Consider the following 17,840-nt stretch of genomic DNA (forward strand, 5'->3'; position numbering starts at 1 on the left):
GGAGGAATTGTGTTGAATAAACACCCTCTGATTTGAACCTGGAACTGTATTGTGTTATCATGTTTAGGATTTGGAGCTCGCTGACACCCTAGTTCCATCACAATATTTATTATAAAAGGCACTATATTAAATGATAGATATGGAATACGCAATATACAGTTAGTTAGATATTAAAGAAACTATATCATTAATAGATTTATATCAATATGAAAGGAAACATATAATCAATAGAAATATAAAAGATAAACTACATAATCGGTAATACATATTATAAATATTAATATGAAAAGCACTATAAAAAAGATGCACACACTGATTGTCTACACCAATTATCATATTATCCATAATTCCACTGCACTGGCAGATATTGCTCTGCTTCTTTTCTCTGCCACCACAAAGCAGGTTGTTGCCGTCTCGGGTGGTCATTTTTATTTCGTTCACCAGCACCTTGTGTCCCTCAAAGCCATTGAATGCTTTAACAATCGTCACCTCCAGGAGACAGAACTTGTAAATCTTCCCAAATGATGTATTTTGAGTACCTGCTCAGTATCCCCAGGGCCCGAGAGTTCCATTGCTACTGGAGGGGCACACTTGAAGCCAACGCAGCACGATTAACTTACTGATTTATGAATGCACCATCGCTGCCCGTCTTTATGGGCTTTCCTTGTCCAGCTCTTCTGTCCCCCAGGAGTTTCTCTCTGTGAAGGCAGGAATGAGGTCATTGTGACAGGTCCTTTATTCGACAGTTTATTATTCCTACTTTTTCTGGCTGTGAGCTCCTTATTTAAACAAGCATGTTGTTTGCCTCCTCTTCACTGTGGTGTCCCACCACTGTCATCCATACTGGCCGGAAGACTTGTTGACATATCAGCTGGCTCAGGCGTTGCTAAATTTTTTTTTATGAGCCATCAATTCTTTGACTTCAAGGCCATCATTTTTCATGCTATCCCATCAGTTTCTTTGGGACATTGCTGATTTATTTGCCATACAAATCCCAACGCTCTTCTGAGAGAACTTTTATAGCACCTTACACAAAGAGGCTCACAAATTAAACTCCCTAAATTTGTTTTCTGTGTAGCAGTTCCCATACTGCATATGTATGTGAATTTCCCCTTGGGATTAATAAAGTATTTATCTATCTATTATATAGCGCCTTTCACGTCTATCTATCTATCTATCTATTATATACTGCCTTTCATATCTATCTATCTATCTATCTATCTATCTATCTATCTATCTATCTATCTATCTATCTATCTATCTATCATATAGTGCCTTTCACATCTATCCTATCTATCTATCTATCTATCTATCTATCTATCTATCTATCTATCTATCTATCTATCTATCTATCTATCTATCTATCTATCTATTCCCCACCAACTACATTTCCATCAGTTCTGCTGTGCACATGTCTTTGCACCCATTTGTAGCTTATACAGCGCCTTTCCTTTCAGAAACTCATGACAAAGAACTTTTAATTGGATATTTTGTGTTGCACATTTGTTGGCGCAGAGCAGAACCATCCTTCTGACTTTATACTATATAGCGCCTTTCACAAAGTGCTTTCCTCCTGTCTGTATTTTTATAGCACCTTTCATTACAAAGCTGTTATGTATTTATTGTATTTATGGTAACATTTTTTTCACACAAAGTAAACACTGACAATTACCTGCTGCACTTTTCATTAGAATGCTGTCTTCTTAGTGAGACTCTTTCTCTGGTAAAGTGAGGTCCGCAGCTGATTGCCAGTTTTAAATGAATAATCACCACACTCACGGCTTTGAGGAGGGGGGCGTGGTAGCATGGTGAGAGCGGATCCCGTGTGTGATGCGGGAAGTCCTGCACTTAAGTGCACAGGTACTCTAATTGATACCGCTACACCTGTGCCACGTCCCCATTGTAAAAGGGAGAAGTGCGAGTGTGAGGGGGAGAAAGATAAAAAGACTGAGACAAAGGTTACAAAGAAGACCGAAGGCAGGTGGAAAAAAGAACCGGTTTGGGAACAAGTGAAAGGGAGCAGGAGAATGCAGACAGCTGGGAGAAGAGCCTCGGAGAAGGTGTGTGTGGCCAGTACTAAGTGTGCAGTTGGAAGTGGTCGCTCCAGCTGAGCAGTTCGAAGGAACAGGAGCGACCAGGAAGGTGAACGGCTTGCCGCGTAAGGCTGGGAAGGCAGCGGGGGTCAAGGAGGCTTGGGGGGCGAGCTCCAGCATGAGCATCCTGGCCATTGGGGACCCAAGTCTCAGTCCAGCGAGGAAGCCTGTACATAGCCATGGGATGGAAGGCAACCAGACGTGCAGAAGGTCATCTGCGGCTGCAGATAGGGAGACTCCTTTTCTGCAAGGCCTGTGAGGGATTAGCAGGGGAGCCGCCAGTTAAAGGAAGGAAAAAGACACCGGGATTTTAAAACAAGAACAGTTCCTGCCAGTGGATTTTTACCTCATTTTAAATGAATATTTGTTGACTTTAACCTCCACCTTTTGCACATGTTTTAATGGATTATTTATTTATGGATTGTTTTGGGAGGGCGGCACGGTGGCGCAGTGGGTAGCACTGCTGCCTCACAGTAAGGAGACCTGGATTCGCTTCCTGGGTCCTCCCTGCGTGGTGTTTGCATGTTCTCCCTGTGTCTGCTTGGGTTTCCTCCCACAGTCTAAAGACATGCAGGTTAGGTTCATTAGGCGATTGTCCCTAGTGTGTGCTTGGTTTATGGGTGTGTGTGTGTGTGTGTGTGTGTGTGCCCTGCGGTGGGCTGGTGCCCTGCCTGGGGTTTGTTTCCTGCCTTGTGCCCTGCGTTGGCTGGGATTGGCTCCAGCAGACCCCCGTGACCCTGTAGTAATGATATAGCGGATTGGATAATGGATGGATGGATTGTTTTGGAATATTTGAACACTGTTTTGATTTTTGTTTAATAAAAGCACTTTTGCACTTGGCACCATCCTGTTACTTGGTGTGTTTTGTCCCCACCTTCCAGCTCATTCTGTTACGTTATCAACAGTGTTGGGTTCAAGATTCTCCCCAGTCTGGAAGAGGGAGCCTGGAGCTGGACCTGCACCATCTCATTTTCACAATATAATTTAAGTTTTTTTTTTTTTTTAAAAAATTAATTAATTAATTATAGTACTTTTCTGTCTGGTTTTCATCTTTATGGTGATTGTCTTGCTTGATGTTTGTGTAAAACACCACGGCCTCAAATGTAAAATGATGAAGTTCAGGTATTGTACACTGCCGTATGTACTACACTCCCACTGTAATTGAATTCTGTGTATTAAAGATAGCATAAGAAAGTCTGACATTTTGGGATGGTGACCCTCTTAGCTGTTGATGGGGTTAGCACTAGCTATGCAGTCCAAGGGGAGGAGCAAGAATAACAGCAAATCAAAATTAGGATGCCTTCCAATTTCTAGCCATGTCCCGCCCACAACAGGCCTAAGCCCATTCTAGCACTGGCCCTACCCCACCATATCCTGGGTCCACCCAACTTAGGGCCCTTTCATGAGTCCAGGACTGAAATTGAAGTTCCCCAGCTAGCACTAGGTGACCAGATAACCAGGTGGTCCACACGATGCAATCAGTCTCAGCCTCAAGACACCCTGCAGTGTGAAGGGTGAGGGTCAGGTGTGGTGTCTCTCATGGGACGAGCATTAATGAAAATTGCTAGATGTAGACAACTGGATTCTTTTGCATGTGAATCAGATCTTCCATTGTGATCATTCCTGAGTGCTTTGGGCCTGCTTTACAACCTGTCATCTGATTACATGTTCTAGACACTCAGGCTGATCTGTCAGTTGCCTCAGATGGACAGTGTGATGTTGGACACACCTGGGAGGCCAAAATGGCTGTGGGGTGGACTAGAACTCCTGGTTCTTGGACAGGCTGGAGATGTGGACTTGGAGTGGACCTCGTTTAAGACCTCAACAGCCTAGGTAGCTGCAAGGAGTTGTTGGTGCTTATCATGGTGCTCATCTCTCAATACTGAGTTAGGGTCTCTGGATTTAACAGAGGGAAACTGGTAGACCAAGAAAACAGTAGCTGTTGTGGCTACCCTGTGGAATTCCATGTATTTGGGTGGGGGATGTGGGGGGGGATTGGGGGGTTCTTCAATAAGGTAATGGGAGTATGATGACCAATACATGACCCCAACTGGGCATGTTATTGAGAGTTTAACAACAACTGAAGCCAGTGGATCGAACCTCCTGTGGTCATCTGGTGGGACTGGGTCCATTTGTATGGCCAAGGTCAGTGAGTTTTTCTGTTTGCGCCTTATCCAGATTTTAATAAACTGTGTGTCATAATGACTCCATAGTGTAAGACACTAATCTCACACTGGAGGGTGCTGTGCACACCTCATGATAATGGTAATCATCAGGATGTGCCCTTTGCCAGTTGGCATGGTGTCCTCCCCAGGACACTGGGTTTATGTCCTGGACTGCTCAGTTTGCATGTTCTCCACAGACCTACGTGGGGTTCTGTCTGGGTACTACAGATTTGGTTGAATGGCACTACTGGGGGCACTGTGAAGGACTAGCACCCTGTCCAGAACTCATTCTCACATTGTGACTCCATCTCTCCATGATCCTAAACCGGAATTTGGAAATTTAAGGATGGATGAAGATCCTTTGCTTGTCTTTATGCTGAGCTGAACTGTAACAATTCGTTAATATTTGGTCAAGCTACTTGGCATTCTCTGGTTGTATTTCTATACTGAGTCTCCATAATGGAACTAAAGGATTTGTTATTTTTATCGCACCTTTCCCCATGGTAATCCAGTTGTTCACATGCATTCCCCTGTCATGATGGACAATTCCAATTTTAACCCAATTATATGTTGCAGGACTGTGAACCCCAAGAGAAGCCCATCAGCGATTAACCCTGATTGGCTTTTCGAGTTTCTTCTGTCAGTCTGTGGAGGGCGCCATCTGCTTGCTTGGGTGATGGAAGATAATCTATTGTAGACTGTGGTGTTTTATGATTTTTCTGACCTTTTGTATGTTTATGTCACCACCCCACAGATAACGTCTACAGGGAATGCCTCCTGAATGGAACGTGGGCAATAAAAGTGAATTACTCTCAGTGCCAGGAAATCCTCAATGAAGAGGTACAGTCAACATTTTTGTTTCATTGTTTGGGTGGGGTTGCCATCCTCTTAGATGATTAAAACTGAGGCTGAGTTGCATGTGGGTGAGACTGGCAGAGAACTGGCATCACAATACCTCATGACCCAGTCCCATGGCAGGCATTGAGCAGACAGCAATTCACAAGAAATTCATTGAATATATAAAAGTGAATGTGTGTGTGTAAATTCACACTAGAATCAATCTCAGCCAAATTTTACAGATTACTATTTTTAAATTTTTATAGTGCCTTACACAAATCATCTCACAAGTTACTTTTCCATCATTTATATTCTGCATAACAAATCTAATACTGCATGTTCCACACCAACTAAATTCCCACCAGTCCTGTTTTGTGTTGATCCCTTTGTAGAAAGAAACCTTTGCATTCATTTGTAGCGTATACAGTACCTTTCTTTTTAGAAACTCATAAAAATGCCCTTTTAATTGAAAGCATGTGGTGAATATTTTATGCATCTCATTTGCTAGTGCAGAGCAAAACACCTTTTTTTTCTGCCATTATGCCCCTTTCAGAAAGTGCCTTCCTAATTTTTCTATTTTATAGCATCTGTCATAACAAATCAGAGACAGCACCACATGTCCCTTTTTATATAATTGTATTGATTGCAACACGTTTCTCACTCCAAGGAAACGCTGACCTTTACTTACCACACTTTTCATGAGGTTGCTCTCTTCTTAATGAGATTCTATCACAATATGACCTACTGGCTTTTTTGTTAATTATAGTTCCTTTTTGTCCAGTTTTCATCTGTATGGTATTTGTCTTGTTTAAAGTTTGTGTTAAACACCACTGCCTGAAATATAAAGTAATAAAGTTGTCAAAGGGATGGTGCTACAGAGCACACTGTGCACCTGCCGACGCATTACACATGAGCACGCCAGTGGTATATGTACTACACTGCCATGATTAAAGCTAACAAAAGAAAGTCTGACATTACAGCATGCTAACCCTCACAGCCATGTGCTCCTGATAAGGTTATCCCTACCTAGGCAGTCCAAGGGGCGGAGGCAAAATGACATCAATTCAGGACTAGAATGCTGTCCGACTTGTTGGCTCCACCCCACTTAAAAGCAAGCACTATCCTGTCCTACCAGTGGACCAACTTCACCCCATGACAGGTGCTGCCCCATCCAGCACTGCCCTGCCTACACCAAGGCCCACAAATAAATCCAGGACTGGCGCGGAGATTCCACAAATAGCACCTTGTGACCAGGTGGCCCAGACAGTGTGACCACTCTCACTCAAATCAAACGTTTTCCAGTTATTCCAGCCTGGGTACCCCTTCTAGGATGCCATTATGTGTGACATACAGTGCCAGAACAAGCAGCCCTCAGCCCACACCTCCCCATTCACCAAGGTAAAAGTAACACACTTGTGAGGAGATGACAGAATGATACACATAATCTGCTGTCGATCCAAAGATCTTCAGATAGGCATTCTGCTCTTATGTAATATAGTAACTTTTAAATTGAGGATTTGCACAAAATCCTTAAATAGTATTATAATTTGATATCACCTTACAAGGACAATCCAAAGGTGCTCTACAGCCATATTTTATATATCATCTTTCACAGGGGTCATTCTTCAAATGTGCTGAATGTCAAAAAGCCTCGGAAATGTCACTTTTTATGTCATGTAATGCTGTTCATAGTTGTCATACATATATGGGTGGAGTGGTGGCTCTGAGGCTAGGGATCTGCACTGGCAATCGGAAGGTTGCCGGTTCGAATCTCGTAAATGCCAATAAGGACTCTGCTCTGTTGGGCCCTTGAGCAAGGCTCTTAACCTGCAATTGCTTAGCGCTTTGAGTGGTGAGAAAAGCGCTATATAAATGCAAAGAATTATTATTATTATTATTAGACACACACACACATACAGTGTACGGTGTATATGAAGTGTGCTTTCTTAGATATCTCAGAGCCCCAAACCCTTGACACAAGTACATGAACAACATCATTAGGTTCAACTGCCTTCTTTTTATTAAACAGAATACTGTACATCTAAGTCTGCCTTCCCTCTGTGGGGTTTCCACTATTCTTGGTGTTTTTTCTTCCCATTTTCACCAGGTTACAACCACATTTAACAATCATGGTGCAACGCTGCATCTTAAGGGTTTTTGCCACAGTAAATTTATAATTGCAGATTCCTGCCAAGTAGATAACCAGGAAATTGTGCCAACTATGCTACCTGTGATCATTAGGGCCCCAAAACCCTGACACAACTACAGCAACACAAGTCCCAGGTTCAATTAAATATTTCTTTATTCAACAAAGTACCTTTTCAAATTGGCTTCTTCTCCATTTTAATCCACCCTACAGTTCTTTCTCTCACTTTCTTTCTTTTTCTCCTCCACTCTTCTCCAAGCGAGCTTTGTCTTTCTCCACACTTAACTCTGACTCCTGTGGGTGAGGTGGAGTGGCTTTCTTTATGTCAGTCATGGAAGTACTTCTGGAGAAAGCACGTCCAGGTCAGGCACAACTTTCACCTAACAGAGAAGTCTTCTCCTAACAGCAAACTACATTGGGGGGGTGCTGCCACCCAGTATACAGGGGGAACACATGGCATTGGGAGGTGTCCATTCCCTTTCTATCCTTTATATCAGGCTCCCAAGTGGGAAAAAAGAATAGGAGCCTTCCCAGTCAGGAATCCAGTCCATCCATGATAGTCTATCATTTCAGATACAGATAGATAGATGTCCAGAGTAAAACATTAAGTTTATGTGTGTCTCTCAGACAAATCTGATTGGTCAGTTTGGCTTTGGTCTGATTGGTTAGTTTGGGTTTGGTGAGGCGATCAAAACAGGAGGTGCTAGAGAAAAGAGGCTGAAATACACGAGAAGGAATTAAACTGTAGGAGGTACGCTGAGAGTCCCCTTCAAAGACAGGAGCATGAAAAGTAGACAGGAGGTGAGCAAAGTGCCTCAGAATGACAGAGTCGGGGGAAGAAGGTTTTACGGGAATGTGCTTGACAGGAAGAGTACCGGTCAAGAGTGATTCAGACACAGGCTGGTACAGAGGAAAGGCAATGAAGGAACATGTGGGGCAAGAGATATCCAATGTTTTTAAATGTATTCTATTACTCATCTTTGACAGGTAATTTGGCTAGTACACAAATAAGCAAACTCCACATAAACAATAACTAAGCATGGGACCCAACCCCAGGACACCAAATAAACAAGGTAGCAGTCAAAACCACTGGACCGTCCTATGCTTGACTTTGTAAGGAGAACAGCTAACAAGCCTTTGGGAAAAATCCAAACATATTTTATATAGTGCCTTTTTTCAGTGATCACTGGTACTGAACTGTTCTCAAAGCAAACCACATTAGGTATTTGCTCATCTTATATTCAAACCAGAGTTTCCCAGACCTTAAAACCGTGCCTTTCATGGTGCAATTGTCATGCAGAATTGCTGCAATTTCTACCCTCTGATGGCTTCCACCAGGTACAATAAAAAGACTTTTCTCCATCTGGTGGCCTGAGGCAGAATTACACTCACACTTCAATAGAATCTCTTTTTTCAAACAACACTGGTAGATTACTGATTTGAGGCCACAAAGCTTCTTTGGGGTTCCTCCTTCCTCTTCTCATGCCCCTCTGAACATCAACGCGTTTTGCAAGGGCTCATGGAAGTATAACCTTCAGTGAGGCATCACAATGAATGACTGATTCGATTCTGGGTTAGGGGGACCACTGGAAAGTGAGACAGCAGTGCAAAGATTGGGCATCCCCCTTTGTGTGCACCCCATTGTGAGGCCCATCTAGGCGACTACTGCATATATGCTGCTTGGTCATCACATGAAGTCTTCCTGGTGGTGTCGTTAACAGGTAGTGGACTTCTCTGTGGATTCCAAACCATCCCTCCTGTAGTTGTAGTAATACACATGATGAGGAGATCTTCCACAATTTGTTAAACTGCAAAAGAATGAGGCTGCCAAGACCACCAAACAGAATGCAGGAACTGAAGCAAGTATGCAGGTGTGCCGGGCGTAATCTGTACTCCGGTCACGCCGGCCAGTTGCATGCCTGTTTGTTAAGGAGGCAATTGCTTCTTTCTGCTTAATGAAGCCAGACGTTATAGGCGCCTCAAAACAATCAAATTGAAAGTGACAAGTTTAAACAGGAATGGACGGGCTCTGATAGATCGAGATGACTGCAACTGTGTTAGGTAGAAGGGTGTGAGGGGCATCTGGAACAGTAATTTATTTCTCGAGCTAGCCGATAGAAGGAAATGGCAGTGGGGATTTATAGAGAGCAGGGAGTGTGGACACCACATAGGAGCAAAGAGGTGTGGACAGCTGTGGTCAGAGTCCTGGTCCACACCTCAAGGACTTTTAAAGTTCTAGGCAGGGGTCACTACTGGGTCAGTTTACCAGTCACTTCCAGGGTAAGGAATGTCATCTGGAAAACCTGTGGCAGTTGTCCTAGAGTTCCCTTTGGGACCCCCTGCACTTGTCATGTACTTTCTGTTTCGTCACATCTTTAGTCATCTCTTGATCCGTTGAACCAATGTCTTATCTGAGTCAAACAAGTACAGCCAACTCCAAGTTTGCTGTCACTAGATGTAGCTTTTAAGCCCAAGCTAGGGATGATTTTTGGGATAAATCCACTAATAACATCATTCCACCAGTTGAACCCTTGTTCTAGCTCACCCCAGCCTGTAAGTTATTGACTGAGTCACTAGAAAGAGCTTTTAAACCCTAGCTAGGGTCATTATAAACCCATTATAACTTTATCTCTTCTGTTGAACCCTTGTCCAACTCACCACACACTCACCAAAAGCATTGACTAAATCGCTAGAAGGGGCTTTTAAGCCCTACGTAGAGTTTAATCATGAATGGCATTTGGAAAACCTGTGGTTGAACTCCTAGAGCTGCTTCTGGTTGTCCCTGATACTCCTGCAATATTGCACACCAGGTCACTGTTGAGTTGTACACTGTCCTGTACCTCCCACACGTGTCTGTGATGTGTCCCCACACCTCTGTCCTCTCTTCATCCCATAATTTGAACTCTTAATTAAAGTCAGCATTCTAGTTGTCCTCCTAGAGCTCCCTCTGGTGGCTGCTGGTATTCATGCAATGTTGCTCAGCAGCAAACTCGAGGCCTGCCTTTGCCCTCACACCTGAATAAAGTGTGCACCTGCACCACTGTCCTCTCTTCAACCGATTATCTGAACCTTTCTTCAACTTAACCCACCCCCCACTTTACTCCAAGTTCATGGAGTCCATAAACACCAGACTGAAATAGCTAACCTCTCTTCTGGCCTCACTTTATCACACCAGTTGAACCCTTGTCCACAAATGCTCCCTGTAGTGGTGGCCCGAGATATTCCTATAACTCTGCAGCTTAGTCTCTTTTTAAAGGGCTAAGTAGTTGGAAGTCTGGCCAGTTACAGTATACGAACAGTAATGAATAGGAGCTACCTACTTCCCCTTACAAGACTGTTTCTGTGTCCCTTGAATTCTGGGATGTTCTCTGTTGAATATATGACACTCTGTCCCCCTGGTAATATTTCACCCACAATTCTGGCCTATAGTGGGTACTTTGAACCGTGCACTCATCTGTACCCTCTACAGCTGTCTGCATTGTGTACCCCCGTTGGGAGGCCTACCACATACAGTAAGTTATTTTTTGCTGGTCACCTGCTTGCTGTCCAGTAGCTTAGAAGAGCCTGACAGCGGGTGTGAGTTGTGCCAGGGTAACTTTTGCAGCTGTCACGGACCATCAGAAGGTGGTTGGGTTCATTTGCATGGGCTTCCTGGGTGCGAAAACTGGACAGATTCAGTTTGGTCCAGTTTAATCTCTTACACAAATGGACATACGGCAAGAAATCTTTTGGGCTTCAAGAAGAGCCATTCCTCCAAGAAATCTTTGCTTAACTTTTGTCAACACCTAACAGCTGGTTAGAGGTATAAACACGTCATTCTACTAGATCTCTCCTCTATCTTGGACACGGTCAACCATCAGATCGCCCTTTCTACCCTCTCTGACCTTGGCATCATTAAGACTGCCCTGAGGTGGTTTGAGTCCTACATCTTGGGCAGATCCTACTGTATATCCTGGCATGGAGAGAAGTCATGGGTGCACCACAGGGCTGCCCCAAGTATCAGTACTGAGTCCTCCCCTCTTCTCTGAATATATCACCTCACTAGCCACCATAATTCAGTCCCATAGTTTCCATTGTCAGTGCTGCTCTAATGATATGCAGCTGTACCTGCTGTTTCTTCCAAAGGACCACACGGTATAAACTAGAATCTCTTAATGTCCCATTGATATTGCAACCAGGATGGAAGAACACCACCTCCAGCTCAACCTGGAAATGATGATGCTTCTTGTTATCCCAGCTTGTCTGTTTGTTCAGCACCCTATCTCTGTTTAACTCGGCTCATTATGGCTAACACCCACTAAGTTTTTACGCAACCTTGGGGGGTAATTGCTGACCATCTGTTCTCCAAGGACCACGTAGTTACAGTCTCTTGGTCTTACAATATTCACAAGATCAGACTGTACCTGACAGAGTATGCAGTACAGCTCCTGGTCCAAGCTTTGGTCTTATCACATCTGGACTACTGCAACTCTCTGCCAGCTGGAGTACTGGCATGTGTCACCAAGCCACTGCAGATGATTCAAAAGGAAGTGGCACAATGGTGTTCAATCAGCCGAGGCAGGCACATGTCACTCCTCTTCTCAGATCACATTACTGGCTTCCTCTAGTAGCACATGTTAAGTTTAAATCCTTGATGCTCATCTACAGAGAAATCAGTGGGTCAGCACCTGTATATTTGGAGACACTTGTGAGGTCCTATGGTCCTTCTCGAGCACTCTCAGGTCTGCTGATGAATGGAGTTTGGTAATAATACGTCTTTGTGGTATTAGAACTCAGTCCTGACTCTGTTCATGTGTAAGCTCCATGCTGGTGGAATGAGTTGCCCGCCTCTATTCAGAATGCTGAGTCCCTCAATATGTTTAAGAACAGTTTGAAGACTCTCTTGTTTGGTGAATTTCTGTCTAACTGATTATGGCTTTGATAGGTTCTTATAACCTAGGAATTGTACGGAACTTACATTTTGGTTCTAAGGTCTTCAGTTGTTATCAGTGATTATCAGTTTTGTCACCTTGTCATGTCACATTTGTTCCCAAACAGTCCCGCTGACTGATGTTTACTCGATTACATTGACTTCTTTTATATTTTTTTAAGTCACTTTGGATAAAAGGATCTATTAAGCAAATAAATGTAAATGTAATTTAAATATAATAAGTATCCAACCATCAAGTCTGGTCCCCTCCCTGTACTCCTCCTTTCTCCTACTAGTACAGCCCATCATGCTCGTTCTTATTTAGCCTTGTGTCTCTGGCAGGTTTGTTGACAGCTGGGCTGTCTGATTGTCTCTCATTATGCTGTGCTATTGTTCAGTCAACAGATGTTCTCCCTTTTCTTCTCCCACCATAGCCATTTAGTCAAGCCATTTCAGTCCAAGACTCTCTCTTATCTCATAGCGGTTCTTGGCAGATTGATCATGCCAGACCTTAGTGTTTCTGTACATGAAGCCTACTCCCCTTGTACTCCTCCGTCCTCCCACTATTACAACAATTCAATCGATTTCCTGTTTCCCACTTTATTGCTTGGGCCAACTTGGCAACTGATGATGCCCGTCTCACATTTTTTTGAATATACAGAACAGCTGTTCTCCTTGTACCCCTTCCTCTATTAGCAGTTAGCCAAGCCATTTCTTCTAGGTGCCATATAGTGGTTCCTTATAGACTCTCAGCAACCGACATTTGTGTCAGAATATGTTTTTTGTGCAATACAGAAGATGACACCGTCCTGGCTTCAGGCCTTGTTTTGGTCACTATCTGTGCTGACTCTCCCATTGAGACTCTGGTCTGGTCCCAAGGACATGCATGCTTAGGCAGCACATTCTTGCTAACCTCCTCCAATAACCTGGGTTCAATTGGGCATTTCCCCCCACTCTCTATAAGGATTGTCTTCTGTATCAGGTAGTAACACCATTTATTAGATTAGATTAGATAAACTTTATTGATCCCATGGGGAAAATTATAGTCACCAGGGTGCACCACCAGATAAGATTAGGGTTTTAGAAGGCCCTGGACTAGTTCAAGGGTGTCAGTGTAGCTCTGTTATTAATATAAGGGAATCCCCCTTTAGAGGGCAGTATGTTTGGGTGGACACCCCCGCTGGGCTCCATGTGTCCCTTCCTATGGTGGTTAGGGCTTTGTCACAAAATCAAGAACCTGCAAATCATTTCTGGGGTACTACCAGAAGAGGTCATTGGCCGCAGCTTAAAAGCCTCCATCTGGCCATAGGGTTTATGAGCTTGGAATTGAAAGATGAGTGACTGGAAAGAAGTGGAAAAAGGTGATTTGTGACGTAGAGGAAGGTGTGCGGGTGTGTAGCAGGAGTGTGGGAGGGCAGGTGGAGCATTTTCTGCATAGAGCACTCTCCCCTCTATACTCTTCCCCCCTTTCACTGTCTTCTATTCTTAACCTCCTATCACTTACATTTTAGCAACTGTAACATTTGTGGATGCCCACATCTGTGTATTTCTTATTTCCATGCCCAAAACACCTGTTCCACTGTGCTCATCCCTTCTTTCTGTAATAGATAAGCCAAGTCTCCTTTAGACCTGTTTTTTTCATAGAGACTTTTGAAGGATTGGCAGCAGGGGGCACCTCAGTCTGTGTGTATGGCATTTGTGAATTTTCTTCAAAGAGTATACTCCCCATATACTCCTCCATGCTTACGTTAACTTATTTGCTAATTTTCTCCTCCTATTTCTTGCACAGTGGTTTGAAAAGGTCTACATTTAAGAACACTCTTCTTAGCCCACATTTTATTTCTATACACAGAACACTCATTTCCCTGTACTCATCCCTCTTTTCATTTAGATAAGCCATATCTCCTTTAGGCTCCTGTTTCTTTCTTAGAGACTCTTGAAAGATTGGCAGCAGGGGACACATAAGATTTGACTGTATTGCTTTTTTACATTTTCTTCTTAGAGCTCACTTCCCCTATACTCCTCTCTTCTTCCATCATCTTATTTAGTTGATCTACAATTCCTTACATGGTGGTTTGAACAGGTGTATACTTAAGGACACCCTTCTTTGCTCACTTTTTTATTTCATGTATTGAACACCTGACTCCCTGTACTCTTCCCTTTTATCTGTAATTAAGAAGCCATATCTCCTCTGGGCTCCTGTTTCTTTCATAAAGTCTCTTGATGGATTATTAGAGGATGGCAGAGGTGCCCCTGAATTTTGGAACTGTTTTGTGAAGTTTATGTATAGAACACTCTTCCCTTATACTCCTACTACCTTCCACTGTCCACTTTTGTTGACCTCCCTTCTCTGACCTGGAGATCTGAACAGGTTTGCCCACCTCAATGCACTTCTTACTTCTTAGGCACGGAACACCTGTTTCCCTGTAGTCATTCGTCCTTTTTGTGATAGATAAGCCATGTCTCTTCTGGGCTCCTGTTTCTTTCACGGAGTCCCTTGATGGATTGTCAACAGGGGGTGCCTATGTTTGGAGTGTAGTGTTATTATGTATTTTCTGCATAGAGTACATCCTCCCTATACTCTATCCCTTGTCCACCATTTTCTTTTCTTGACCTCCTATCACTCACTTTGCACAGGTGTTCATTTCAGGATGCCCTCCTCATTGCATTTCATATTTCTATGCCAACAGAACCTGTTTCCCTTACTCATCCCTCCTTTGTGTAATAGATGAGCCATGTCTCCTTTAGGCTGAAGTTTTTGTTTAGTTTTGTTTTTTCATTAAAAGTTGTCTGCAGGGACCAATGCTGTTTTTCTGCAATTTCTGTATAAAACACACTCCTCCTATACTTCTTGCTATTTTTTCCACTTTAACGTCTCTCACTTACATTTAAACAGGGTTACACTTAAGGATGTCCATCTCGGTACACTTCTTATTTCTGTGCAAAGAACACCTGTTTCCCTGTACTCATTTCTCTTTTCTGGAATAGTCACATAAGCCATTTTTCTTCTTTCATAGAGACCCTTAGAAGATTGGCAGCAAGGGGCAACTCAGTCTGTGTGTAGTGTTATTGTGCCAATTCTCCCTATACTCCTCTATACATCTTTTGCCTCTCCGGCAGATCACCGCTTGTCACCGCGTACATCTTAGGAGGTCCAACACACCGAGCCTCCGTGACTTGAATAGCAATGGAGGAGAAGATTCCTCTTCAGCACAACCCACGCAGATCCTGCACCACAGCAGCTCTCTAATTAACACATAAAGCCCCAGAGAGGGAGAGCCCGGGGCTCTGCTAACGACGCAGGAAGCGGCAGGCTGGGGAGCACCGGCTTATTACAGCGGCACCTCAAAGCGCTCCTTTCCTCCGTCTCTTTGCTTCCCTCCTCGGCCTCAGGACAAACGACAAAGTGTAAATTTGCATGAGAGCGGAACGATGGTGGATGGCAAATGTGACAACTGTCAATTAGGGGGACAACCCTTTCGATTGCTTCTCACTTGGGCAGTGCCAAGACGAGTTGCAGCATCAAATGTCACTGGGGCCGCCAGCCCAACTGCGAGCGCTCATTAATATTTAGGCCGGCTATCGGTAGTGGCTCATGCATCACCAGGCAGGCGCCTTGTATGACTCACACTGCATGTCTGGTGAAGGCAACCACAATTACCTTGTGGGAGAGAAGCCGATGCAAAAAAGGCCAGAGATCAAGGGGGTTTCCGGGAAATTAAATTCTGACATTTGTGCCCCGCTGATTCATCCGAAAAGAAGCTCAGCTGGAAAAAAGTTTAATCCATTGTGGGTCTCTTCATCTCAGCTTGTGGGTGCATTCAGGAATCTGACAGCCGATCTAACCAACTGTGATCTGCAAGGCCCAGCAATCAACCGGCTAGTAGGTCCTTTACAGCTTGAACTCCAACTGGAAAGCTCCTGTTTCATGTAACACCCAGTCAAAGAAAGAATTCAGTTTTGGAGAGAGAGTGAGCCACATCAGTGAGCCACATCTATACACTATACAATACTTAGAATACTGATCTTTCAGGCTATCAGTCCAAGCCTTCATTAAGACATGTGAACCCAGCAGGTTGTACTGGAAAGCATCAGCCATGGTGCCAGGTCAGGTCTCAGTCATGCAGAGAGTAAAGAAAGACAAATGGGATCCCAGTTCTAGACTCTGGTGGCAAACGCACTCCCAGTTCAGCTCCACCTGCTCTTCATTCAAACAAAACAAGAAAATCAGATGGGAGCATGTAGGGTAGGAGGCAAGTTGGTGCTGCTGTCATCTCCCTGTCAGATGCACTCACTGGTTTGTTTTTGTTTTCTTTATTTTTCAGAAAAAGAGCAAACTGCATTACCACATTGCTGTGATCATAAATTACATGGGCCACTGCATCTCCCTGGGGGCCCTGCTGGTCGCCTTCATCCTCTTCATGCGTTTACGGTAAGAGACGCCGCCTCTTCTTGATGGGCTCTCCACTTGAATCAAAATCCAGAGTTACAGTTCGGGCGTTCTTCATGTTCTTGTCTTAATAATTATATAATGCCTTTCATTTATTGATTACATAGGTTGTTTCACATCTGTCAATCTGTCTATCTTTAATATAGTGCCTTTCCTATCTATCTACCTATTATATAGTGCCTTTCATATCTATCTATCTGATTGTCTGTCTATCTAATCGATCTAATCTATCTATCATATAGTACTTTTCGTATCTGTCTAAGCCTTTCTTATCTATCTGTCTTTCAAACAGTACCTTTCATATCTATCTACCTACCCTTCGGACTATCTGACTTCCTTTCTACTGCACCTTTCACATCTCTCTTTATTATATAGCACCTTTCTTATCTATCTGTTATATAGTGTTTCATATCGATCTAGATAGCTTGTTCTTATATGGTGCCTTTCCTATTAATCTCTTATACAGCACATTTCTTATATATTTATCATATACTGCCTTTCCCATCCATCTAGACATCTCTTTCTTATATAGTGTATTTCCTGTCTAGCTATCTGTTTCTTATATAGTGCCTTTCCTGTCTGTCTCTTATATAGTGCCTTTGTGATCTACTTATATCATATAGTGCCTTTTCTATCTCTCTGTTTAGCATATAGTGCCTTTCCTACCTGTTTATCTCTTTGCTGTATAGAATTTTTCTGATCTATTTTTCATATAGTTCTTTTCTTATCAATCTATCTATTGCACCTTTAATATCTCTGTTTTATCTATTTTATAATGCTTTTCACATTTACCTATCTATTATAGCTATACGGTAAAGTCACCAAAAATGTTCCCTGTCTACATAATATAGTTCCTTACAGTGCCAGGGTCAGTGAGTCATCATTTCCCGACTATTAAAGATAGCAGTCTGGTTTGGCATGCATCCCAGTGGGCACCGTGATCAAATCTGAAGTATGTGATGTTGGTGCTAATTTTCTGTTTTGTCTTTTTTGACCTTCTGTCTTTGTATTTTCTGACTCTCACTACTATTTGCAAACTCAAAGTGACCTGTCAGCACAACATTAGTGCCACTCCTCTGTGCAGATCACACTGACTCCATCCATCATTGAAATGATACAGGCTCACAGTTTCGGATGATCTCTTGTGCTCGTGTATCAGTTACAGGGTGAAGTGCCTTTCTGGTGTTTCTGAGTTTGTGTTGTTCGTTTACCAGGTGGACTGTGTTTCCTAAATACAAGA

General features: G+C 43.3%; 1 protein-coding gene across 1 annotated transcript in view; it reads left to right on the forward strand.

The window, feature by feature from the left end:
- Positions 1 to 17,840, forward strand: part of crhr1 (corticotropin releasing hormone receptor 1) — a 231,140-nt gene that overhangs the window by 148,819 nt on the left and 64,481 nt on the right. Inside the window, exons 4-5 of the mRNA XM_051936421.1 lie at positions 5,013 to 5,098; positions 16,476 to 16,582. Coding sequence (XP_051792381.1) covers positions 5,013 to 5,098; positions 16,476 to 16,582 — 193 coding nt within the window. The remainder of the gene's footprint in view (positions 1 to 5,012; positions 5,099 to 16,475; positions 16,583 to 17,840) is intronic.

Source organism: Erpetoichthys calabaricus, chromosome 14 (genome assembly GCF_900747795.2).
Source record: "Erpetoichthys calabaricus chromosome 14, fErpCal1.3, whole genome shotgun sequence".
Lineage (NCBI taxonomy): Eukaryota > Metazoa > Chordata > Cladistia > Polypteriformes > Polypteridae > Erpetoichthys > Erpetoichthys calabaricus.